Source organism: Leptonychotes weddellii, chromosome 5, assembly GCF_054177405.1.
Source record: "Leptonychotes weddellii isolate Sample4059 chromosome 5, ASM5417740v2, whole genome shotgun sequence".
In the NCBI taxonomy this organism is placed as follows: domain Eukaryota; kingdom Metazoa; phylum Chordata; class Mammalia; order Carnivora; family Phocidae; genus Leptonychotes; species Leptonychotes weddellii.
In genome coordinates this window covers 68104945-68132368 of record NC_138373.1, presented here as the reverse complement: position 1 = coordinate 68132368, position 27424 = coordinate 68104945, and the positions used below count along the sequence as shown (strand labels likewise).

Genomic DNA, 27424 nt, shown 5'->3' with positions numbered 1-27424 from the left:
TGTTTGAGTGGATTTTTTAGTAATTTCTGTATGTAAGATCATGCCATCTGCAAAGAGATAGTTGTACTTCTTCCTTTCCAATGTGGCTATCTTTCATTATTTTTATTCTTCCTTAATTGCTATTCCCAAATGTCTGGTACAATGGAGAATAGAGGTAGTGAAAGCCTATATCCTTTATCTTTTTCTTAAAGACTTTTTTATTTTTAAGAGATTTCTACACCCAGCGTGGGTCTTGAACTCACAACTCCGAGATCAAAAGTTGCATGCTCTACCAGCCAGGTGCCCTCTTGTCTTGTTATTTATCTTAGGAGAAAGGCTTTCATTTTTCACCATTAAGTATGATGTTAAGTGTGGATTTTTTATAGATGTCCTTTATCAGGTTGAGGAAGTCCCCTTTTATTCCTAATTTATTGAGTGTTTTTATCATGAAAAGGTGTTGTACTTCATCAAATGGTTTTTCTAGATTTATTGAGATGATCGTGTCATTTTTGTTCTTTATTAATATAGTACATTATATTGATTGATTTTTGTATGTTGAACCAACCTTGCATTCCTGGGATAGGGATGGGTATTTTTACATAGCCTTGCAGTTTTCATCTGGAGAAATGTGGAAACTTGTTCTATCAACATTATCATCTTGGCAATAGGAATGGACCTGAGAGAATATAGCCTTTGGATAAATGCCTTATTTTTAAGTGCTAAATAAGAACCATTCAGAGGCTTATATTGTAATGCTTTATACAATATAGAAGTAATTTTGACCCTTATTAAAACATTATTTCCTTGGATTTTTAACTATGTTTGAGTAATTAGTGAATAACTTGAGGATTTATGTTTATCTGGGTCCATTTTCTATTGATAGAATGCCATAAAAATATTCTCAGAGTCTTGCAAGCTCTAGTTCAGAGTGCCCTGATTTCTATTTTGATTGAGCACACATTTTAAACTTGAAAATGGTAATTAGCAAGCAAATATGAAAGGGTCAGATCCCTGTTGTGATAAAGGTTGTTCTTAGAGGTCTCTCAGGATACCTCATAGCAGGAACTTGTCAGAGTAATAAATATATAGATAAGTATCTAGAAAGGGACAAAGGATTTAAAAAAATACTGAGCAAAGTTTTGAAGCACAGTCAGTATTTTCTTCTGCTTAAAAACTGCTTCTAATTTGACATGAATTAACTTGCATTGCATTCTCACCTGTGGGAATGGCCGTTTGGATAAATGCCCAGGTACCTGTCAACTCTGGTTGAGAAGTTGAAATAATTAACCACCTTGAAGAAGTTATTAAATCAGACTTCGATGGAGTAGCTTTTCGTGCTGTTTCTTCTTTCTGTTACACCAGTATGTGCACCCTAACCAGAAAATAGCTTCTATTTTCTAATAGAAATAGAATCAGACATGTATTTTGTTCTTTATCTGTTTCATCTTCCTGTAATTGCCAGACCTGCTTGCTTTTTTCTCCTAACCCTTTTTTTTTCTAGAGGAATTTTTTTGGATTAGAAAATTCAGGGGTGCCTTCGGCTCAGGTCGTGATCCCAGGGTTCCTGGGATTGAGCCCCATGTTGGGCTCCCTGCTTAGCGGGGAGCCTGCTTCTCACTCTCCCTCTGCTGCTCCCCTTGCTTGTGCGCATTCTCTCGCTGTCTGTCAAATGAATAAATAACATCTTAAAAAAAAAAAAGAAAACTCATCCAAATCTATCAAGGAATATTTACTAAATTTGATAAGATCCTTAGGTTTCCATTGTATATAGACAAGGAATTATTGTTTTGATCCATTCTCCCTGTGTCTCACCCAGGCCAGACTCTTATTTTACACACAGCAAATTTGGTAACACAGTATTTTTATAAAGTAGCTAAGTGAGCAATTTTAAGTGAAGTGGCTGTTCATTTTAAACAACGTTCTGGGTGTTTGAAAAGAATGCCACTGATGAATGATTTTTAACTTCCCCTACCCTTTTGACAATCTGATGAAAGCTGTGGGCTCTCTCCATATAAAAATGTACATAACTCATTTATGTGGACTCTGACATCATACATCCCTGCCATCCATGAACTCCTGATTAAAAATGTCCACCATCTATGAAACAAACAAGTTTGGGAAGAAGGGTCTCTGGGTTTTACAAAGCCATTAAATTATGTATGTGGTTCAAATACAAGATAAATTGTTCAAATACAAACAATTTCATGTTAACTGTAATTTAACTAGAAAGAGTATAGCTGCTGGGTATAATGGATACTGTGATGAGTGACCCAGAGCACCTTCCCCCACCCCTCCAGGGTTGAGGTTGTATTCGCCCAGATGCTGGAAGTGCTTTTGACATAGTCCTTAGTTGTTAGCCCCTATGGAGATTGCCTTGGTGAGAGAACTCCCTTGCATAAGGGCATACCACTTTCCATTGAAATCCCAATGATTGATCTCTGTAGGATATAAGAGATTGAATCCATTGCCCTGACTTGAGACAACTCTTAAAGATCATCCTGGATTCAGAGCTCCTCATGGGGTTGTCTGCATCCCTTGGAACTTTGTGGCCCCTGAATTTCTCCCTCTGCACAATCCTGTTCTCCCCTGACCCCCTTCCTTTCCACTGGTAGTGATCCCAAGAGTACCCTTTAATAAACTTCTTGCATAGTAAAATCTGCCTCAAGGTCTGCTTCCTGGGAAACCCAGCTTTGTCACACTAGGGTTGAGTATTAGTACAAGTTAGCATAAAAGTAGGCTTGGCTGAAATAAAAGTTTAGTGAGAGGAGCTTGAATTTAGACTCAAAATATGTGAAGCATCTTATTAGTATTCCCTTCAGACCTTGTATTTCCATTGGTTTTTGGAAGTCTGGGTTTCTCTGAATTCATTAGTGGTTTCCCAGTCTTATTTTAGCTTTGCAAGCCACCCCCCCCCCCAAAGTCTCTGACAGCTTGATTTGTTTGGTCCCTGAAACGTATATATTAAATGAAGAGTTACTTACATGTCCTGCAGAAATCCCTAGAGATTTCCCATGTTGATAAGTACATATGATAAGAGAACTCCTCTTGTCATAATCCTAATCATATTACTTATCACAAATCCTAAGATTTCTTTCTTAGATAGCATTTAGAAAATTCTTGCTTTTGTCATTATTATTGAAATAATGTATAGGTCTATTCTAAATATTTGAAAAAGATGGAAAAAACCTTTTAACAAGGACATTTCTTTTTTTTTTTTTTTTTTTTATTTATTCATGAGAGACAGAGAGAGAGAGAGAGGCAGAGGGAGAAGCAGGCTCCCAAGGAGCAGAGAGCCCGATGCGGGACTCGATCCCAGGACCCTGGGATCATGACCTGAGCCGAAGGCAGACGCTTAACCATCTGAGCCACCCAGGCGCCCTAACAAGGACATTTCTATGTGAAACTAAACTTTTCCTTCCTTCAAATTGGGATAATATTGTACATACTTTTTGATAACTTTTCTTTTTCATGTAATATTATACGATAAACAGGTTTCCATATCCTCAGTTAATAAACTGTATATGGTTGCATATTATTCCATCCAGTGGGTAGACCATGTGTAACTTAGCTAGCCACCTGTTATGTCTTTGATTTTTCTCAACTTTGTTATTGTTAATAAGTAACAAGAATCATGGCTGCTTTTTCTTTGAAACTAAGCCTAGTATGTCTGCTTTAGTTATTTAAAAATACTGGGTTCTTCCATCACTAAAATGTACTGAACCATTAGATGTAAGACCATTCTGTCTTGATAGCCATTGTTATTTTGCAACTTAAAGGGATGCCACTCACATAGATGATGTAAGTTGAGTGCCTAAGTGCAGTGTCACCATTGTCACCACCTCCGAAGGATTGCCATTGTGAATTTGTGGATCTTCTTTGTTTGATTTTAGCATCAGAAGGTCAGGCAAATTTTTATATATGCCTGCCAGTTAAAAAAGCATTTGAGACATTTATAGAATTGTCTACCAAGCAGATCTTGATTGGCAGTGACCTTTGGTCTCCCCAAGTTTTGCCTCATATTATCCAGTTACTCTAAGCAAGTGGTCCCTAATTCCATTATCTGTCCCATAAGCAAGGTTATCAAGCAACTTACTTTCCCTCTCAGCAATTAATAAAATCTGTCAGGAGCAGTAGATTGAGTGTCTTTTCCTAAAGGTTTTACCTACACTTTCTGTATAGTTCAAATTGAACAGTTTTTAAGATAAAATATAGTGGTGCTCTGATGAAGTTTATTACTTTTTAAATGTTCTCAGTTCCCTGTAAGAATACAGTTGTATTTTAGAATTGAAAGAGATATTAGTGTTCTTTTGTTTTATGATAAATAATTAGAAAGATAAGTAACTTGCCCAAGACCACGTAGCCAGCTAGTTTTTATTTTATTTTTTATATTGATTACCTACAGTAATCCGCTCCATGACTTACATGATGAGAGAACAGCACAGTTGAGAAGGAAACTCAACCAAAAAAATAATTAGTTACCAACCAAAATCTTTGCTGGGCTTATTAAAGACCATAAACAGTAATTGCCAATATAGATATGGGAGCTTTTCACAACGTAAACTGAGTTTAAAACATTGCTTAGAGTTTCTCATGATTTGTTGTTCTTGTGTCTTCTAATCACTGGAAACACATGATTGGACAAGTAACGTTTTTTTCTTTTTTTTAAAGATTTTATTTATTTGACAGAGAGAGGAGAGAGAGAGCGCATACAAGCAGGGGGAGCAGCAGAGGAAGAGGGAGTAGCAGGCTCCCCGCTGAGCAGGGAGCCTGATGCGGGACTCGATCGCGGGACTCAATCCCAGGACCCTGGGATCATGACCTGAGCTGAAGGCAGATGCTTAACCGACTGAGCCACCAAGGCATCCCTGGACAAATAAAATTTAAAGGCCAATATAAATAGTCTGGGCAAAAACTCATTTTGGTAAATTATAATTGTGCCTAGTTGGTACTTTTTGCCAGGGCATAGGGTAGTAGATAAACAGTGATATAGAAATTAGGGGACTTAGGAAATTTTTCCTTTTTATATTTTATTAATTACTGTAGATCCCTTTTTGCCCCCGGTTATGACTGTTCATGCAGATTGTACTTCTGCCTTTGATACTGGAAGGTACCATTAACAAAGTAGGTAAAGATCAGAGCCTCTCTGAGTAACTTGCTTCACACAGTAAATTGATGCTGATGACTGCTTAGAACAACTGTGGAGACATCATCAAAAAATATTCTTTAAATGATGTTTAAAGTAGGTAGGTGATTGCAAGAAGTGTTTGGGATTCCTTGTCCTTAGAACTATATCCTAGAGGAAGTCTCTTTTACCTTTACTCAGTGATTAGAACCTCAAAGGCAGAGTAATCAGTTCCACTTGACTAGTATTAATCACCCATGTTGAAACATGATAATTCCTGACAACTGGCAAGCCTGATAAAAACCAAAACAAAAGATGTCAAGAAATCTGTGCCAATGTGGAATTGGTATGCAGCTTTGATGAATTCACATGTAGCATGCATTTGGCATTAGTCTTCCTCTGGTTTCATATATTTTTCTCTCCGGAAAATAAAAATTGTATGAGGAGAAAAAGGCTCTATATAGTATAATAATTATGTTATTTTTGGTCTTTTTTTTTTTTTACAACCCAGTTAACTGAACTATACTATGATTAGAGAAGGAAATGTCATCTTTCTATAAATAGTCATTTTTTAAAAATCTTGAGTTCTTAGTTCTTCTCTATGATAATAAACTGGTGTAAACCTGGTTGCCCCTCCTCCCTGTTTATCATCAAGGACATAGACATAGAGAATGAGCACCAATTCCTTTGATCTCTATAAAATTATACTCATGCAGAATTGAGTATACACTAATAGATACTTCATGATCTCTTTCTGTATGAGATAGGGTTTGTGGAAAGTAGGAAAAAAGCCCATAGAATTATAAAATATGTCATTTTCTGTAACAGTCATTGATTTTCAATATGATCAAAAACAAGAGAGGGAAAGTCTTTTTAAATCTTAACTGTTTCATTGTCAAGTGCTTTCTAGTCCAAACTAGCTTCTTTCTAGCCCTTGGAAGTCAGGCTACACAGACTGTTTTAATAATACCATGATACTGAAATCCTGATTATCAAGTGTGTTTGGCTCTGCCCACTAGCTTGAATGTATTGAGTTTGGATATATGTTCCTTCCATGGAAGATTCACTTTTGCATTTGTGGTGATTTGGTACCTTCACCCTTCATTCTTTGCTTCAGTAGGGCATACTATTTTAATATAAGTGACCATAGTAAAATGTACTATGTTTATTAGGTAAACAGTATTTAAAAATAGGAGATAGTTTATGTAAAGATGCTTGAGTTATTGGTATGATTGTCTTTTCTGTTTTTTTTTTTTCCATTGCAGAACATATTTATAGCATAGTGATTAAGAGTAGGATTCTAGAGGTAGATTGCCTAGTAATTATTTCATAGTCTTCTGGTGATGCTTAAATAGTTGTTATATATAAAGTTCTTATAATAATGCCTGACTTAAAAAGAATATTGTTCTTTTTTTTTTTTTTAAGATTTTATTTATTTATTTATTTGAGAGAGGAGGAGGTGGGGAAGAGAGAATGAGTGAGAGGGAGAAACAGACTCCCTGCTCAGCAGAGAGCCAGATGCGGGACTTGATCCCAGGACCCTGAGATCATGACCTGAGCCGAAGGCAGACGCTTAACCGATTGAGCCACCCGGGTGCCCCATGAGAATACCATGTTCCTTTTAAGTGTTAGTTATCACCTGTTATCACCACCTCCTCCTCACCACCACCACCATTATTATTATTCTTATATTGTTATTTTAGGGATTCTGTGGTTTCTGTTCCTACAAAAGGGAGAGGGGTTTTTTGGGGTTTTTTGTTGTTGTTGTTGTTGTTGTTCTGTTTTTTTTGTTTTGTTTTTTGTTTTTATTTGTTGCAGATAGCCCAAGCATATTTAAAGGAGTATTTTTCCACTTAACATGATTCCAAATCATTTTTATTGTTCACATTCAAGTTTGTGCACAACTGATCCAGTTTTTTTCTTGGATATTGTAGTCAAAGCTTTTTTATAAATCATTTATTTTAGATCCTGTGGATAATTGAATTTAGTATAGAAATAGGAAACTGTATGTTTTATAGAAATTGCATAATAAGTACTGAAATGCCATGATATGACACTATCTGGATGATCAGCTTTTACATTGTCAACATTAGTTAAGAGCATGATTTTGAATCACAACCATAGTGAGGATGTGTAACAGCAGCTCTCGGTAGAGCTCATGCTATCCATCATGTTGTTAGGTAAACTAAAAGACAAGTAGTTTTGTACACACTCCTCCTCCCACATACCACACACAGCATCTTTAGGGTTTATTCAGTGCTTACATGGCCAGTTTGCACTTATCTGTGTCTATTTCAGGTCTTCCTTGCTGATGGCAACTTGCCCAAAAGAGGCAATTTTATTGTCTACTGTCCTTCATTTTGTCAGTTCTTTTCACTATGGAATGTTTATTCCTCCTCTTTAGAAGTGAATAGCCATCCTTTTCCTCCCCTCCAACTCAACAATCTGTTTAGACAGCTGGGTAATTGAAAAAGAAAGTAGCTTAGGGAGAACTTGTTAATGGGGATTTTACCAAGTTTAGCAGCTTCTGCACCTGAGTATATTATGAAAAGTTTTTGCCCGCAAAGAAGAATGGATTCCTTTAATAGTATGACTGCATATAAATTATATGACTGGTATTGTCAGCAGTTTAACTTAATTTCTTTCTTAGATGCTGATGATGGGGGGGTGGCGGAAAGAAGGGTTTTATCCTTATGATGCGTGTAAGGGCTATTTGTATATTAGGTGGGCTCCTAAAACAAATCTGTTTTCTTGTATGTCAAACTTGGTTGGTTCTGTGAAATTTCATTTTAAAAAATGGCTCTTGTACTGTCCTTTCTTGACAAGAAATTCTAATTGGCAGTGTGATTTTATCTTTTATTTGCTTAATAAGGCTTATATGTTAGCAACTGGAATGACATGCATAGCTGGTTAAACATGTAAACACCAGGGCATTACATTCTCTGTATATGGAGTATTAGATTTTTGAGTGGCAAAATTCTCTTTAGTGGTTGTGAGTTTACCTAAGTATTGATCCATATGAGATTCTAATAGTGGTGTCTGATTAAAGGAAGACTAATGATTTTCATCTGTGATGGTCTTTTCTCTGACAGTAGCTTTTGAACTTTTTTTTTTTTTAAAGATTTTTTTTTATTTATTCATTTGAGAGAGAATGAGATAGAGAGAGCATGAGAGGGGGGAGGGTCAGAGGGAGAAGCAGACTCCCTGCCGAGCAGGGAGCCCGATGCGGGACTCGATCCTGGAACTCCAGGATCATGACCTGGGCCAAAGGCAGTCGCTTAACCAACTGAGCCACCCAGGCGCCCAGCTTTTGAACTTTTAATGGCATTGAAAAGACTGGACCCCATTTCAGGCATTTTAGTGGTTTACCTGTATGATTATTTCATTGTTAAAGAATAAAAATCTAAGCCTTACACAGTATTTATGGTATCTTATTCTAAATTTACCAGATCTTTTTGCAGAGCTTATTTGTTCTGCTTGTGGAATTCTTTTTTTTTTTTTAGATTTTTATTTATTTATTCATGAGAGACAGGGAGAGAGAGAGGCAGAGGCAGAGGGAGAGGGAGAAGCAGGCTCCCTGCTGAGCAGGGAGCCCGATGCGGGACTCGATCCCAGGACCCTGGGATCATGACCTGAGCCGAAAGCAGACGCTTAACCATCTGAGCCACCCAGGCGCCCTGCTTGTGGAATTCTTATTGACTCCAGAGAGAGACTTTTTCTCTTTCCCTGTAGAATGAGGCATTTCCTAAATGAGCTTATATTAAATTGATTAATGCAGAAGTTATTTGAACATTGTATCTAGACTTCTTTTGTTTTGTTTCAAGTTTTTATTAAATTCTAGTTAACATACAGTGTGATATTTTCAGGAGTAGAATTTAGTAATTTATCATTTACATACAATGTGCAGTGTTCATCACAATAACTGCCCTCCTTAATACCCATCACACATTTAGCCCATCCCCCCCCACCTCTCCTCTAGTAACCATCAGTTTGTTTTCTATAGTTAAAACTCTTTTATAGTTAAAAACTCTTTTATGGTTTGCCTTTCTCTCTTTTTTTCCTTTCCCCTATGACCATCTGTTTTATTTCTTAAATTTCACATATGAGTGAAATATGGTATTTGTCTTTTTCTGACTGACTGATTTCTCTTGGCATAATACACTCTGGCTCCATCCACATCATGGCAAATGGCAAAATTTCATTCTTTTTGATGGCTGAGTAATATTCCATTGAACATATATACCACATCTTCTTTATCCATTCATCAGATGATGGACATTTGGGCTCTTTCCATAATGTGGCTATTGTAGATAATGCTGCTATAAATATCGGGATGCACGTGCCCCTTCAAATCAGTGTTTTTGTATCCTTTGAGTAAATACCTACTAGTGCGATCGCTAGGTCATAGGGTCGTCCTATTTTTAACTTTTTTTTTTTTTAAATGTTTTATTTATTCATTCATGAGAGTCAGAGAGAGAGAGAGGCAGAGGCAGAGGCAGAGGGAGAAGCAGGCTCCCCGTGGAGCAGGGAGCCTGATGCGGGACTCGATCCCAGGACCCTGGGATCATGACCCGAGCCGAAGGCAGATGCTTAACCAACTGAGCCACCCAGGCGCCCCTATTTTTAACTTTTTGAGGAACCTCCATACTGTTCTCCAGAGTGACTGCACCAGTTTGCATTCCCACCAGTAGTGTTGAGAGAGTTCCCTTTCTCCGTATCCTCGCCAACATCTGTTGTTTCTTGTGTTGTTAATTTTAGCCATTCTGACAGGTGTAAGGTGGTATCTCATTGTGGTTTTGATTTGTATTTCCTGAGGATGAGTGATATTGAGCATCTTTTCATGTGTCTGTTAGCCAGTATCTAGGCTTCTTTTGTAGTTCCATTCTTGGCAGGAGTTTATGTGTACGCCTAAATACAGTTTCTAGAAGTCCAAGCTTATATATTATTCATTTACTGATTAATGAACTGATATTTATTATACACCTAGTGTGTGCCAGATATGAAGATAGAAAACTGGGGTAGAGGAACAGGATTCAGTCTCCTTATGGAGACATGTATCAAACAAAGAATTACAATATGGTCAGGGATTAGTGTTAAAATGTATATATAGATGGGATAAATAGAGATAAAGGTGGTAAACATATAGATAGATGAAAGAATGGAGAGAGTGTATGTATGTATGTATGTATATATAACATGTATATGTGTGATAGAGTACAAAGAGCATTTTATTCTCATAGAGGTAAGAGCAAGGAAATCTTTTCAAAGGAGATAACATTTATTTATTTATTTATTTATTTTTTAAAGATTTTATTTATTTATTCATGAGAGACAGAGAGAGAGACAGAGGCAGAGGGAGAAGCAGGCTCCCCGTGGAGCAGGGAGCCTGATGCGGGACTCGATCCCAGGACCCCGGGATCATGACCTGAGCCGAAGGCAGACGCTTAACCGACTGAGCCACCCAGGCGTCCCAGGAGATAACATTTATGTTGCTTTTTGAAAGCCATGTGAAACATACCAGCTAGCTCTAGTATTAGCTCAAGAGGGGACTAATTTATATTCTCCTGCTTAATTTTTCTCTATAGAACTTATTACCATCTTACATACTGTGTTTATTTCATTCATTTATTGTCTGCTGTATTAGGATGTTATCTTTTTGAGGATAGGGATTTTTTTGTCTGTTTTGATTATTTCTATATTCTCAACACCTAGAAGAGTTTCTGGCACATAGCAAGAGCTCAAGTATGTGTTGAATGAATGAATGAAGTTTGTGAGTTCTACAGTAATTGCCTTATTTTCTTTTAGTTTATTAAGACTGTCTCTCTACAATTCCTAAATATTTTTTTCTCAGTGTTTTTCATATATGTACTTTAATCTCCCATGATAACATGCTATCTCTATAATGTTTCTCAAACCCACCCCCTCTTTTCCATCTCTCTTAGCTTTTTAATCTTCAGTATCTCTTTTTTTTTTTTTAAAGATTTTATTTATTTATCTGAGAGAGAATGGGAGACAGAAAGCATGAGAGGGGGAGGATCAGAGGGAGAAGCAGACTCCCCGCCGAGCAGGGAGCCCGATGTGGGACTCGATCCCGGGACTCCAGGATCATGACCTGAGCCGAAGGCAGTTGCTTAACCAACTGAGCCACCCAGGCGCCCAATCTTCAGTATCTCTTACCTGAATTGATAAACTCTAATTATTTTCCATGTCTCTATGCAAGTCCCCTTAAATTTTTTCTTCACAGCCATCAGAATTATCTATCTAAAATGCAGAACTGACCAGACTATTTCTTTGCTTAAAAATACCTAATGGTTGCCATGTGTCTAGAATAAAATTTGTGCTCTTTAGATTGCACACAGGGCCATCCATAGCTTGGATTCAGCTACATAATGGTGAGTTCTCTTACCATCTTATAACATAATAAAAATCAGTCTATTCATTTTTCTTTGTACAACTAGTGCCTGGTAATATAAAGAATTGAATAAATATTTCTTTGAGTAAATGAACACATTACAGATGTGTATGAAGGAATGAATAACTACAATAAGGAATTTCATTGAAAATGCTTCATGTTTAGATAAAAGGTGATATAAAAATATATTTTAACACTAGCATTTAAGAACAATTTTTCTTGGGCGCCTGGGTGGCTCAGTTGGTTAAGCGACTGCCTTCGGCTCAGGTCATGATCCTGGAGTCCCGGGATCGAGTCCTGCATCGGGCTCCCTGCTCGGCAGGTAGTCTGCTTCTCCCTCTGACCCTCCCCACTCTCATGCTCTCTCTATCTCATTCTCTCTCTCAAATAAATAAATAAAATCTTAAAAAAACAAACAATTTTTCTTTATACAGCTGATTTGTCTTTCTTACTGTCTTGTTCTAATCCTCAATTCACTGTGAAGTGATTTACAGTGTCATTATTGAAGTAATCCCATTTCTCATGTCTTCCCTATATTCCTCCCTCAATCCCATCTCTATATGTTGGCTCTTTTCTCTCTAGCTACTTCCCTTATTTTTTTAGAGATTTATGTATATGCATAAATGTCCATAGCTACATGTGTGTCTTTTCTGTGTTCTGCCTGTAAGTTCTGTCTTGAAAATTTTGCATGCAGTTCTGAAACCCTAGTATTAAATTATTTCTATGGAACATACACTCAGAGACAACCCTGGTCTACCTGTTTCCAACTTAAAATGATTTTTATTGTGACTATTTGTATTTCTCTTGATTTCGTTTTTTTCCCCCACACTTAGATTGAAAATCTTCAAGAGCAACTTAGAGATAAGGAGAAGCAAATGAGCAGCTTGAAAGAACGAGTCAAATCCTTGCAGGCTGACACTACCAACACCGACACAGCCTTGACAACTTTGGAGGAGGCCCTTGCAGAGAAAGTGAGTGACTGGTTTGGACTCTCCGTAGACACGTTTGCTCTGCTTCCTCATTAATCTAAAATTTTCTCTAGTAGTGAGACTTGGATATAAAAGAAGACATCCCTTAGGGCAAAAGAGAAAAGAGCTTTCTGTACTGCTGCTGTCGTAGATAGTATAAAGGGATAGAAAATCCATTTTGTTTTTGTCAACTTAAGCATCTGTTGCTAGGCAAGATGGATTTCACACTAGAGGGTAGTGGCTGAAAGTTTTCCCCCTCCCTTCCACTCTCTTCTCCTCCCCTCCCCTCCCCTCTTCTTTCATTGCTATATTTATTTTAGAGAGAGAGGTGGGTAGGGGCAGAGGGAGAGGGAGAGATAAGCAGACTCCACACTGAGCTAGGAGCCTGATGTGGGACTTGATCTCACCACCCTGAGATCATGACCTGAGCCGAAACCAAGAGTCAGACACTTAACCACCTGTGCCACCCAGGTGCCCCCAGTGGCTGAAATTTCTAAAGACTAAGCCATACATTCCCATTTACTCTCTTCTGAAGAAAAAGAAAAGTTCTTTTTATTTATCTCATCAACTAGAATTTGGGGATGTGGGAATATCAGACATTGACCATTAGGAAGCAACATATAAATAGTCCTCCTTTACTGTACAATGTTGTTACCTAATATAGTCTTGGATTTTAGTTATTTATACAACATGTTGTTTTTCTAATCTTGGCCTTGCTACTTCATTTTTGTTTATGAGCAAACCTAATTTTTCAGGAATAGTTGACTAAATAAAGAAGTGGCCCAGCCAGTTAGGTGTTAATGTCTTGGAAGGAGGTTTAAGGAATCTTGGTGGGGCATTTTAATAGGGTTTTTAAAAAAGATTTTATTTATTTATTTGACAGACAGAGAACACAAGTAGGCAAAGAGGCAGGCAGAAGGAGAGGGAGAAGCAGGCTCCCTCAGTAGGGGGCCTGATGTGGGGCTCAATCCCAGGACCCTGGGATCATGACCTGAGCTGAAGGCAGCCGCTTAACCGACTGCGCCACCCAGGTGCCCCCTGATAAGATGTTTTTTTTTCTTTTTTTAAAGGAATAGGGTCACTGTTCCTTAAGCCTCTTGGACTCATAATGCTTCAGGCTATGTGCCAGGGATCAAGGCTTGATCCCTGAATACAGTCAGAAATAATAACCAGAAATATACTTAAATTGCTTCAACTTTTAGACTTCCTGAGTATCTGTTGACAGAAGTTTTAATGGATTCTCTCTTTTCCCCCCACTTTTTTATGCTCTAAGCTCAACATATCATAATCTCCCAAATCTCTTCCTTTTTTGTATGTGAATTTTGAGTTGTTTCCATTGCCTTGTGGGCAACACGTGAATTACATATAAAAAAGAAATATTTGTTACTTATCACCCTTAGGGCTGTATGTGTGTAAAGTTTTTGGATACTTGGGAGTTGAATAAAGGGGGATTATTCCAAAAGAATACTTTAAGGACTTCTAATACTATTTGAGATTATAGGAAAAGAAACCTAGGGGAATCAAAAGAACAAAGCCACATCTTTATTATTGCAAGAGAGGTAGGAAGGATGAATTCCTTGAAAAGTAGATTATTAACAACTTATCACTGTCTTTTGAATGGAGCATGAAAGTGTGAAATTTATCAGCTAAAAGCTGAATTAGAGTCATATGATAGAAGTATGAAAGGAATTTTCTTACGGATTGACGTATTCTCTCATCAGGAGCGGACAATTGAACGCTTAAAGGAGCAGCGGGACAGAGATGAACGAGAGAAGCAAGAGGAAATTGATAACTACAAAAAAGATCTTAAAGACTTGAAAGAAAAAGTCAGCTTATTGCAAGGCGACCTCTCAGAAAAAGAGGTTAAGATCACCAAAATAGAATGATTTGGTTTGCTTAGTGCATTGTATGTATATGTTGTTGGTGTTTACATAATGCATATAAAAATGTATTTGATGGAAGATTTTCTTAATATTCTTATAGCAGGCCTTTTCAGAAGATGTTAAGGGGTATTTTGGGAAGCTTTGCAGAGACATAATGGATATTGGATCATTCATTTCCCAAGTTTAGCTTTTTCAATATGTTACGAGTTGGTTTCTTACTTGTTAATGACATTTTTATAGATCCTAAAATAACTGAAGCCAGTTACACATGGAAAAATACTGTGCTAATGGTAAGAAAGGTGATAGATAAAAGAATATGCAGATGGAGGAGGGCTGCTTATTTACAATATGTCTTCAAGTGCATCTCAGTATTGGCAGAGAAATCTTATGTGATTGCTGACCATTTAGGTGACTTAGTATATTTTGGTCTTGCTTTTGGAAGATCCTGTTAATGTGACACAAATAGTAAAAATACTGCCTTGTGATCATGTAATAATGCCTGAGCTTTAGGGACACTCTCCGATTTTCTTTCTAGTATCTTTAAGGCAATTTATGGAAATTTAAGTTTCTGGTGGAACTTTCCTTCTAAAAGGGAAAAGTATTTTATATTTACGTCAGTGTAGCTACTACAGTAACTAGTAGTGAGTACTACTGCTAGTGACTAGTTTCATTCATGAAGCTTGATCTACTTCCGTTTATTTTATGGGAATGGATATGTATTGATAGAACTCTTTAAGTCACAATTCAGTTGGTATTTCTTGGGAATTCAACTTACTTTAGTTAGGACTTGAAAGCTGAAGCTGACATTGTTTTATATTTCATGAATGTTCTTGAAATGGAATTGTCAGTATATAGTAATAAATAGAAACTACAAGCCACCAAGATAATAAATTTTAAAATTTACATTTTTATTTTGTTTGTACTTAGTATTTATTCTAGATGTGTGTTGCTTCTTTCAGGCTTCACTCTTGGATCTGAAAGAGCATGCTTCTTCCCTGGCTTCCTCAGGACTGAAAAAGGACTCACGGCTTAAGTCACTGGAGATTGCTTTGGAACAGAAGAAGGAGGAGTGTCTGAAGATGGAATCACAATTGAAAAAGGTTAAAGAAAATTTTTCCACTTTTCTTACTTTGCTTTAAATAAGAACATAGTAGAGAGCTCTGCAGTGTTCAGTGTGTAATAAATTACCAATGATGTAAAAATCCCCCACAGTTCAAAATATCATTTATACCTTCATCAGTTCTCTTAATGGTCTTGTCCTCTTTTATTTTACTACTGAGCATCCTCAAACTCTTAGAAAATTGACAGTTTAGAGAAAGATTAAAAAATGCAGCTCCTTTATGGACAAAGTATAAGACCACAATGTAAAAATCTTCATTTTCTGATATGTTCCTTCCATTAGCATTGAGCTTCCTAGAAGGAGATAATCTAGCAATGATAGTCACCCATACTGGCGAGTATTAGGATGTGGTACAGATATTTATTTTCCATTTCTTTGATTTATTTCCCTCTAAGATGTATATGGCAGTTTGTAGTTTTCAGAACACTTTCATATTTCTAATCTCTGAGCTACCAACTCTGTGAGAATTGGAGCTATGACTTTTGAGCAATTACGTTAACTGAGGCCAGTTGATATTGATGACTAATAAGAAAGGGTGCAGCCTAGTCTCAACACTTTAAGTCTTGTTCTCTTTCCATATATTGGGTGTATTCAACATGATACCCTTATAGTGAATCTTCATGTAGGGTATGTCAAAAGTAAAGTCATGTTTTTAGGCTAAAGAAAGAAAGAAAATCTAGGATCTTAAAGTTATTGTGAATAAGTAGGAGAATTCTGTTTATGAGATTACGGATTCTGATTATGACCAATTCACATTTTAGCTGGCTTTTTTTCCTCACTGAAAAGGTGGAGGCAGTTTTCTATATAAAACCTGAATATCGAAGATGAAGCTGCTTCTGTGTATTTAGGGTTATAAAACAGAGCGGTAACTATCAAGAGTAATATTATTCATTCATATTCCAAACTCCCCTGTTTGTGACAATCCCACATTTTCTTTCTTTTTGTTTATTTTTAACCTCTTTGTTACCATAGTCTCTTATCTTGGACTTTATATTTAGGTTTATGAGAAAAAATAAAGTTATCTTTGGGTGGAGGAGGTTGATGGCTTCCCCCTACTTTGGTTTATTACCTGTTTTACTAATGGCCAGTTTTCTTTTCATATTTTCCCTTGTTTCATTCTGGATGATTGTTTCTTTCATTTTAATTCATTATTGATATTTTCCTATTATACTCCTTCCACAATGCCCAACTCCAACAAGGAGGTTGATACTGTAGTTTTCCGTATGTTTCATTTGTTTTTTTGCTTTTTCTCCCCTCTTTTAATTGAGCATTTTATATAATTCCATTTTCTTGTTGCTTTTAGCATATCAGTTATATTTCTTAAATTTTTTCAAGTGATTACCCTAAAGTTTGCCATATACATTTTTGACTTAACCCCCAACTTTACTGAGATATAATTAACAAATAAAAATTGTATATATTTAAGGCATACAACATGATGATTTGTGTATACATTGTGAAATGATTACCACAAACTAGTTAACACATTCATTACCTCACATAATACTATTTTATTTTTTTGTGGTGAGAGCACTTTTTAATACTCTTAGCAAATTTCAAGTATACAATACAGCATTATTAAGTATGGTCACCATCCTGTACATTAGATTCCCAGAACTTATTGATCTTACAACTGAAAATTTATACCCTTCTTTGATCACCTTCTCATTTTTCCATCCTCCAGCCTCTGACAACCACCATTCTATTTTGCTTCAATGAGTTCAGCTTTTTTAGATTCTACATATAAATGAGATCATACAGTATTTGTCTTTCTGTGTCTAGCTTAATTTTACTTAGCATAATGTCCTCCATGTTCATCCATGTAGTCACAAATGACAAGACTTACTTTCTTTTTATGATTAAATAGTATTTGAGTATACACACACACATCGTATTTCCTTTATCCATTCATCTACTGATGGACACTTAGAGTCTTTCAGTATCTTGGCTCTTGTGAGTAATGCTGCAATGAACATGAGAGTGCAGATACCTCTTTGAGATACTGATTTCATTTCTTTTGGATATATATCCAGGAGTGGGATTGCTGGATCATATACTAGCTCCATTTAAGAATTTCTGAGGAAGCTTCGTACTGTTTTCCATAATGGCTGTATGAATTTGCATTCACACTAACAGGGTACGAGGGTTCCTTTTTCTTCATACTCTTGCCAACTCTTATTTCTAGTCTTTTTGATGATAGCCATTCTAACAGATGTTAGTTGTTATCTCACTGTGGTTTTGATTTGCATTTCCTTGATGGTTAGTGATGTTGAGCTACTTTTCATGTACCTGTTGGCCATTGGTCTGTCTTCTTTGGAAGAATATCTGTTCAGGTCCTTCACCCGTTTTAATGGGATTATTTGTGTTTGTGCTATTAAGTTGTATGAGTTCCTTATATATTTTGAATATTAACCCCTTGTCAGCTCTAAGGTTTACAAATATTTTCTCCCATTCCGTAGGTTGCCTTTTCATTTTGTTGATAGTTTTCTTTGCTGTATAGAAGCTATTTAGTTTGATGCAGTCCACCTATTTTTGCTTTTGTTGCCTGTGCTTTTGGTGTCATATCAAAAAATCAGGCAGTAAGACATTTTTAATCTAAATTCACTTTCAAAAAAATGTTATCCCACTTTATGTGTTATGCAGGTACATACAACAGAATACTCCCAATTCCTGCCTCCCTTCCCTGATGACATTGTTATCATTCATTTATCCATATATGATAATCACCTAATACATTACTATTATTACTTTAAAGCATTACCTTTTAGATGAAGAATAAGAATAATAGAAGATGTAGTTTTAGCTTTATTCCTTCTCCAGTTCTCTTTCTTTATGTATATGTGAGTTTCTGACCTATATAATTTTCTTCTGCCTGAGAACTTTTTTTTCTTTTTGAGAGAGAGAGCATGAGTGTGGCGGGGGAGGGGCAGAGGGAGAAAGAGAATCTTTAGCAGGCTCCACTCCCAATGTGTGGCTCCATCTCACGACCTTGAGATCATGACCTGACCTGAAATCAAGAGTCGGACACTTAACCGACTGAGCCACCCAGGTGCCCCACGAAGAACTTCTTTTAATATATTTTTGCACAGTAGGTCTCCTGGCTGTGAATTTCTCAGTTTTTATTAGTTTAAGAAAGTCTCTATTTCTCGTTCACTTTTGAGAGATAATAACACTGGTTATGGGTTTCTAGATTGGTGGGGTTTTTTTTCTCTGTAACACTTTAAAGGTTTCACTCTGATATCTTTTTATGTGATTTCTGATGAGAAGTCTACTGTAGTTCTTAACATTGTTGTTCTATAGGTAAGGTGTTTTTTCCCCCTCTGACTTCTTTTAAGCTTTTTTCTTTGTCTTTCATTTTCTACAATTTTAATACGATGTGCCTATGTATAGGTGTTTAGAATTTATATTGCCTGGTGTTCTGAGCTTCCTGATTTGGTGTGTGTCCTTAGCTTTGGAAAATTATCAGCCATTATTACTTATAATATTTCTTCTCGTTTCTTTTCCTTTTCGTATTCCAGTTATGTATATATTGCACCTTTTGAAATTGCTCCATAGTTCCTGAATGTTCTGTACTGTTCTTTTTATTACTGTTTTTTTCTCTTTTCATTTTATTTTGGGAAGTTTCTTTCTTTTTTTTTTTAAAGATTTTATTTATTTGAGAGAGAGCACAAGCAGAGGGGGAAGGGGCAGAGGCAGAGGGAGAGGGAGAAGCAGACTCCCTGCCGAGCAGGATGCCCAATGTGGGGCTCAGTCCCAGAACCTTGAGATCATGACCTGAGCTGAAGGCAGACACTCAACTGACTGACCACTCAGGTCGTCATTTTCAGAAGTTTCTATTGACCTGTCTTTAAGCTTACTGATTCTTTCTTCAACTATATCTGGTCTACTAATTAGTCCATCAAAGGCATTAGTTTTTCTTACATGTTTTTTATACCTAGAATTTCCTTTTGAGTCTTTCTTAGAGTGTCCATCTCTCTGATTATATTACCCATCTTTTCCTGGATATTGCCTACTCTTCCCAGTAGAGACCTTAACTGTTAATCAGTTATTTTAAATTCCCTGTCTGATTAAAAAAAAAAAAAAAAAAAAAAAAACAGCAGCCACTTGAATATTGAAAAGGAAAAAAAAAAAAAAAAAAAAAATTCCCTGTCTGATTAATTCCAGCATCAATGTAAAATATCTGAGTCTGGTTCTGATGCTTGCTCTTTGTCTTCAGACTATGTCTTTTCTTGCCTTTTAGCATACCTTGTAATTTTTTTGTTGAAAGCCAGATATGTTGTATCAGATAGTGGGTAAATAGGCATATCAGGATGTGGGTAAATAGGCATCCTAAAATTAAAGTTTTAGTCTGGCTAGAAGTTAAGCTGTATTTCATGTTTGCGGTGGTTGTAGGTGCCAGAGGCTTCAAATTCTTCTAGTATTCTCATCTCTGTTGACTTTGGGTTTCTCTCTTCAGAGACAGTCTGCATCTTGTAGCTCTTTCAGCTGTTATCCTTTGTTATTATACTGGAACCCTGTTGGTGTGATGGTAAGGTGAGAGGGAAGATAAACTTTCTATAGTCTAATGATTAAGTCTTGGTCTTTTATGAGCCTGTGTCCCTGGCTGTGACCTTCACAAAGGTTTTCCCCCTTAGCTAGAGGGGACTAGAATGGGAGAAATGCCCATCTGCCAGGTGGGATAAAACTCTGTTAAAATCTTTACTCCTGGAGAGTCTGCCTTTGGGTAGAGTACAGTTTGGGCATATTTCACAATTATTGCCCCCCATACCCTTACCAGAACCACAAAGGGATTTTTGTCAGTTCTTCACTGTGAGAACCTGGTGGGGTTCCTGGATGTAAAGTTCATTAAAATAAACTGCCCTAAACTGCAGCTTCTAGGACTTTTTCACTGTCATGCTCATCCACACTCAGCCTCTAGTAATTCCTCAAAGTCACCATTGAAGTGTTTCTACCAACAGCTTTGCTCCAGGTGGGTAGATCTCAACTATGACTCTCTGCATTTGCCTGCGTCTCTTGATTTTGGAGTTGTAGTTTGCCCCTTGACCTCAGTTCTCTGATAGGTCCAAGAAAAGTAATTGATTTTCAGTTTTTTAACTTTTTCTTGTTTTAAGAATGGTAATGATGACTTCCAGACTTTTTACATGTTGGGGCTGAAGTTACAACAGTTTTCCATATGGGACAGACCTATGCATTCTTGTTTTGTGAAGATACATATGTGAATTTTGCTATTTAGAATAACATCTAAAACCTAAAATAAAAATAGAGTTATTGCTAACATGTTTGGGAATCAGCTTTAGTTTTATTAATTAGCACATTAAATATTTATGGAATTAATAGGTTACCTATCCCAAGGAATTTGAGAGTATATCACAGAAGTCTGAATTAACAATATACATGGCTATTTATTTATTTATTTATTTCAGAGGGTGAGGGTGTGCGTGCACGAGTGGGGGGAGGGGTGGAGGGAGAGGGACATAAGCAGATTCCCCGCTGAGTGGGGAGCCTGATACGGAGCTCGACCCAGGGCCCTGACATCACGACCTGAGCTGAAATCAAGAGTTGGAGGCTCAAGTGACTGAGCCACCCAGGCGCCCCCAATATACATGTTTTATATAGCTTTTTTAGTTCTACTAGATGTCAAATGAACTTTTTTTTATATTATCAAAATGTTTCTAAATTCATTAATTTATATTGGAAACTGCCTCTCAAGAAAGAAGAGAAAAACCTTTGACTTTAAAATATGTCTTAGAATAAATGACAGTGTATTTCCTAATGTAAGATTGAGATAAGAATTAAGCAATAAGATGTAATAAGACTCAGAACAATTGTTAAATATTGTGCTTCAGATTTTATCTCATTCTAGTAGATAAATACTTCCCTAGCACTATTACATTTTAAAAGCGGGCAGTGAAATAGAGAAAGACAAATACCATATGATCTCACTTATATGTGGAATGTAAAAACAAAAATAACCTGAACCCATAGATATAGAGAACAGATTGGTGGTTGCCAGGAGGTGGTGCAGGGGGAGTGGTGGCATGTGGGTGAAATGGGTGAAGCGGGTCAGAAGGTAAAAACTTCCAGTTATAAAATAAATAAGTCCTGGGATATAGTGTACAGCATGGTGATTATAGTTAATAATACTTTATGTATATTTGAAATTTGCTAAGAGAGTAGATCTTAAAAGTTCTCATCACAAGGGAATTATTTGTAACTTTGTAGTAATAGGTGTTAATTAGATATATTGTGGTGATCATTTCACAGTATACTATACATATGTCAAATCATTATGGTGTACACCTGTAACTAATGTAATGTTATATGTCAATTCTATCTAAAAAAAAAATAGAGCCAAATATCGTCAGATGATTTTTTGGTTTTTTTATTTGCTATAATTTTAATTCTTTTTAAAGATTTTATTTATTTGTCAGAGAGAGAGAGAGTGAGCACAAGCAGGGGGAGCGGCAGGCAGAGGGAGAAACAGATTTCCCACTGAGCAGGGAGCCCGATGTGGGGCACGATCCCAGCACCCCAGGATCAATGACCTGAGCCAAAGGCATACGCTTAACTGACTGAGCCACCCAGGTGTCCCTACAATTTTAATTCTTTAGGAGCTTATTAGGCCTAGGATTTTGTTGTCTTTGTTTTCTACATTAGCATTTTGTTTTGTTTTGTTTTATAGCTTATTTGTAGGTTTATTTTTGTTTACTTTTTTATATAGATACAATTTATTTTTTGTTTGTGGGAACTTTTAAAATTTACTCTCTCAACAATTTTCTAATAAAACAGTATTGTTAACCATAGTCACCATGCTGTGTAGTACATCCTGAGAACTTTACTATCTTATAATTGGAAGTTTGTACTCTTTGACCACTTTCACCCATTTCACACACTCCTCTCCCTTCCCCTGGTAACCAGCCATCTGTTCTCTGTTTGTCTGAGTTCAGTTGTTTAGATTCCACATATAAGCAAGATCATGTAATATTTCTCTTTCTCTGTGACATAACTTCATTTTGCATAATGCCCTCAAGCTCCATCCATGTTGTTACAAATGGAAGGAATTCCTTCTTTTTTTTAATGGGTAAATAGTATTCCATTCTGTATATGTACCATGACTGCTTTATCCATTCATCCATCAGTGGACACTTAGGTTGATTCCTGTCTTGACTACTATAAATAATGCTGCAATGAATTTGCGGGTATGGATAATCTTTTCGAGATAGTGATTTTGTTTCCTTTGGATATATACCCTGAAGCAGAATTCCTGGATCATATGGTAGTTCTGTTTTTAACTTTTTGAGGAAGCTTCATACTGTTTCCATAGTGACTGTATCGAATTGCATTCCCACCAACAGTGTATAAGAGTTCTCTTTTCTGTACATTCCCACTATACTTATTTCTCTTTTTTTTCTTCTCAAACTATTCCAAAAAACAGAGAAGGAAGGAAAACTTCCAAATTCATTCTGTGAGGCCAGCATTACCCTGATTACCAAAACCAGATAAAGACTCCACTAAAACAGAGAACTACAGGCCAGTATCCCTGATGAACCTGGATGCAGAAATTCTTAATAAAATACTAGCAAACCAAACACAACAATACATTAAAAAAAGTCATTCACCACAGTCAAGTAGCATTTATTCCTGGTTTGCAGGTGTGGTTCAATATTCACAAATCAATCAATGTGATACACCACAATAATAAAAGAAAAGAACCATATGATCATTTCAGTAGATGGAGAAAAAGCATTTGACAAAGTATAACATCCATTCATGATACAAACCCTCAACAAAGTAGGTCTAAAGGGAACATACCTCAACAAAATAAAGGCAAATACAAAAAACCCACAGCTAATGTCATCCTCAGTGCCTCTATGGTCAGGAACAAGACAGGGATGTCTACTCTCACTATAGTTATTTAACATAGTATGGGAAGTCCTAGCCACAGCAATCAGGCAACAAAAAGAAATAAAAGGCATCCAAATTGGTAAGGAAGAAGTCAAACTTTCACTATTTGCAGATCACTTGATAGTTTATAAACATAGAAAACCTGAAAGACTCCACGAAAAAACTGCTAGAACTCATCAATGAATTCAGTAAAGTCACAAGGATATAAAATAACGTTGAGAAATCTGTTGTATTTCTATATACCAATAATGAACAACAAAAAGAGAAATTAAGGAATCAATCCCATTTACAGTTGTACCAAAAACAAGTAAGATCCCTAGGAATGAACCTAACCAAAGAGGTGAAAGACTTGTACTCTGAGAATTATAAAACACTGATGAAAGAAATTGTAGATGACACAAAGAAATGGAAAGACATTCCATGCTTATGGATTGGAAGAAAAAATATTGTTAGAATGTCTGTATTACCCAAAGCAATCTACACATTTAATGCAATGCCTATCAAAATACCACCAGCAGGGTTGCCTGGGTGGCTCAGTCAGTTAAGCATCCACCTTCAGCTCAGGTCCTGGTATTGAGCCCTACATTGGGCCCTCTGCTCAGCAGGGAGCCTGCTTCTCCCTCTCCCTCTGCCCCCCGACCCCTTGTGCATGCTCTCTCTCTCTCTCAAATAAAGAAATAAAATATTAAAAAAAAATACCACTAGCGTTTTTCCACAGAGTTAGAACAAACAGTCCTAAAATTTGTATGGAACTACGGAAGACCCTGAATAGCCAAAGCAATCTTGAAAAAGAAAAGCAAAGCTGGAGGCATCACAATTCTGGACTTCAAGTTATATTAAAAAGCTGTAGTGATCAAGACAGTACAGTACTAACACAAAAATAGAACAGAGTGGAAATGGAACAGAGACACTTCTAGCTTAGGAATTTATGCCCTGTAGGTAAATTTCCATATTTTATGTCTTCTGCATGAGATAATGACCTCAGAATTATTAAGGAAAGCATTGAAATTCAACTTCTGAATTACGAGAACTGTAAAAAGTGCTAAATTCTTTTTTTTTCTCTCTGGGAAGAAATATCTCTTTCTGGAGAATTTTTTTTATCACAAGTTTTTAAAAATTATATTTTTGATCTTTTACTCTCTTTCTCTTGCTTGTTCTTTTCTTATACCATTTCCTTCTACCTTTTTTTCTTTTCTTACTGACTTTTCTCCCTTTAGGATCCTGAAATAGTATTAAGCCACCCATTCCGACCAATAAGTGTTGTGACAGAGTAGTGCCATAAAGCCCTGGTTGATGTTTTTTCTGTATTTTTTATGAGTGGTTTTTTACTACTCTGTAGAAAATGAATGCACTTGACCTTCTCTCTCCCTTCCTCAAGTAGGAACTCTAGACTTAAAAAATGACTCCTTTCTAAAGTATATTGGGATGAATACAAAGTAGAAAAGTTTCTGTAAGATCAAAATTTCTCTCCAGGCATTGGGAAGTGTTTGCATTTCTGCTGCTTTTGCCTTGTTTTATTCTTAATGAGTTAATTCATTCAGGGCTGCCTCTCTTTCTTCTTGATTTTACTTTGTTGTGGCTTTTAACCACACCAGTTTAGATTAGAATTTTGCTAACACATTAAAATACATGTCTGCCAGTGGAATCTTTGTTAAAGGCCACTGTTAGTAACTGGATTTTCCTAACTGATTAAACCTGAAACAAAAGATGTTGGTAAAGGTCTTGATCTTAGAAGTACAGCTTTTGCTTTGACAAAGCCCATTTAGCCCAATTTATAGAAACAGTTCTCTTTTACTCAAGGTATTTGCATCAGAGCTTTCCGAAGTATTTCCTAATAATATATATTTACCCTTTTAATATTTTTTCAAACCATTTTAAAGAACTAATTATGTTTCATTGTCTATTAAATAAGGGAAAATAAAACATCTTCACCTCTACCTTCTCTTTAAAATACATTATACATGCATGGCTTTAGAGATTTGGGAGAAAAATTAAAGACTTGATAGTTTTTAATTATTGAAATTGCTTTGCATTCCAAAATGCATTGAAGGTACTAGTTATATTTGCAACAGGATTCTGAAAATTTTTCTTGGTTCTACATGGGACTGTTGATTTCTGACTTAGTTTGTTCTATATTATCTTGTAAAATCCTGAATCCTGTCTTAGGAGGATACATGTGTGTGGATAGCCATTTTCTTAACCTAACTTCATTTTTTTTTAAAAGATGTATTTATTAGAGAAAGATTGAGAGAGTGTGGGGGGAGGGGCAGAGGGAGAGGGAGAGAATCTTAAGCAGACTCCATGCTGAGCACGGAGCCAAATGTGGGGCTCGATCTCATGACCCTGGGATCGTGACCTGAGCCGAAACCAAGGATCAGACACTTAACCGACTGAGCCCCCCAGGTGCCCTGTAACCTAACTTCAGTTTTATGGCATCACATTTGTAGTATAGATTGTGTATGCTCCAGGCCATGTGATTCATACATGTTGGTAAAGCAGTATATAGGAAAAGGGAAGGGAAGTAAGGGTCAAGTGGGAATTAGATCTCAGCATTGGCATTGGTTATAGTAACATCAGCAGTGAATCTCTCTAGTGATGCCTTTTTGAGAGAAATTGGAGAGATTATCTTGGAGAGATCAATAGTAGTCTAATGGCTTTTTTGTATATCTCACACTCGGAAAAACATGTCTTGTCATATGATTTTTGACCTAATATTCAGATGTGTACTGTAGTACATCTAAACACAAATCCATTTGAAATCCATGACAGTTATTTCTCAATTTATTACTACTATTTTGTCTATGTACTATTTAAGCAGAGAAAAGCTTCATAAATTGAAGACCCGCTATTAGATATTTGATAATGCTCTATTTAAGTTGAAATATAGACGGTCCTTTGGGACATGGTTTGCCCACTGCCACTATATATGTCTGATAGAAGTTGAACACTTTTCTTTGTAGGCACATGAGGCAACATTGGAAGCCAGAGCCAGTCCAGAGATGAGTGACCGTATACAGCAATTGGAGAGAGAGATTGCCAGGTTCAAAGATGAATCTAGCAAGGCCCAGGCAGAAGTTGACCGCCTCTTGGAAATCTTGAAGGAAGTGGAAAATGAGAAGAATGACAAAGATAAGAAGATCGCAGAGTTGGAAAGGTAAGGATAGGAAAGCTGAATGGTGGACTTACTTTGTTAGAAAGGTTTAAAGTATGGTTTTAAAACTGTATACTTTGGGGGGCATACTTGTTCAGTATATCTGCCTCTCGGAATTTAGGTTCTTGAGTGTTTGTATTATTTTTTTAAATCTACTTTTTATTCTAAGTCATTGTAAACTCATTGTTGCAACATCTGAAAGGCAACATCAAATGGGGATATATTAGGAAGCTGTAGACACCAGCATCATTGATTGGAAAGTGAGAAAGTATTCATCAATGGAGAAATTAAACTTTTCTACTAGCTGATCATGAGGGTACAAATAGCTACTTGCTTTTTAATTACTTTATTATCTACAGAGCAAATGAACCTCAAGTTCAAGGAGGTAATATTTTTTTGGCTTAGACCTTTTTTATTGAGCCCAATGCTCCTTCCGGCTATGAATTTTTAGACTTTACGCAATTTGTATTGTGGAGAAGCAGGCTGTTACATCAGTGCATAGGTCAAATTTAGAAGAAGCAACATTTTGAGGATAATTTAAGAGACTTGGATATGATTTTTATGGATCTTTGACTTTGAATTCTTCAAAATGAGCTGTGTTTACAGGTCTAGCCCGACAGCTCTCTTGGAGTTTTCTGTCTTTTCTTTTTTCTTTTTTGTAGACTGTTTTATACTAAAGATTAAGTGTATGTCTTTCGACCTCTTCTTTTACAGCATGTATTTAACATAAATTTACAAGTACATTGAAGTAGTTCTTCTAGTAGAACTTCATTCATTACCCATATTCTTCTAAATAGAAACAACAGTGACAGAAGTCATTAACCTATGTGGCTCCTTGGAGCTGATTCTTAGGAATATTTTATTTTCATGTTCTTGAAGATTGG

The 27424-nt window shown here is 36.4% G+C and overlaps 1 protein-coding gene across 4 annotated transcripts in view; it reads left to right on the top strand.

Moving 5' to 3' along the window:
- LOC102748456 (ELKS/Rab6-interacting/CAST family member 1) overlaps window positions 1–27144 on the top strand; it is a 169999-nt gene extending 142855 nt beyond the window's left edge. For 3 of the 4 annotated variants that reach the window (XM_081820987.1, XM_081820989.1, XM_081820986.1), the window contains 4 exons: window positions 12347–12484; window positions 14203–14343; window positions 15324–15464; window positions 26350–27144. In XM_081820987.1, the coding sequence (XP_081677113.1) occupies window positions 12347–12484; window positions 14203–14343; window positions 15324–15464; window positions 26350–26547 (618 nt within the window). In that variant the 3' untranslated portion in view covers window positions 26548–27144. The remainder of the gene's footprint in view (window positions 1–12346; window positions 12485–14202; window positions 14344–15323; window positions 15465–26349) is intronic. The other variant, XM_081820988.1, reaches the window with a different exon arrangement.
- The last annotated feature ends 280 nt before the right edge of the window (window positions 27145–27424 follow it).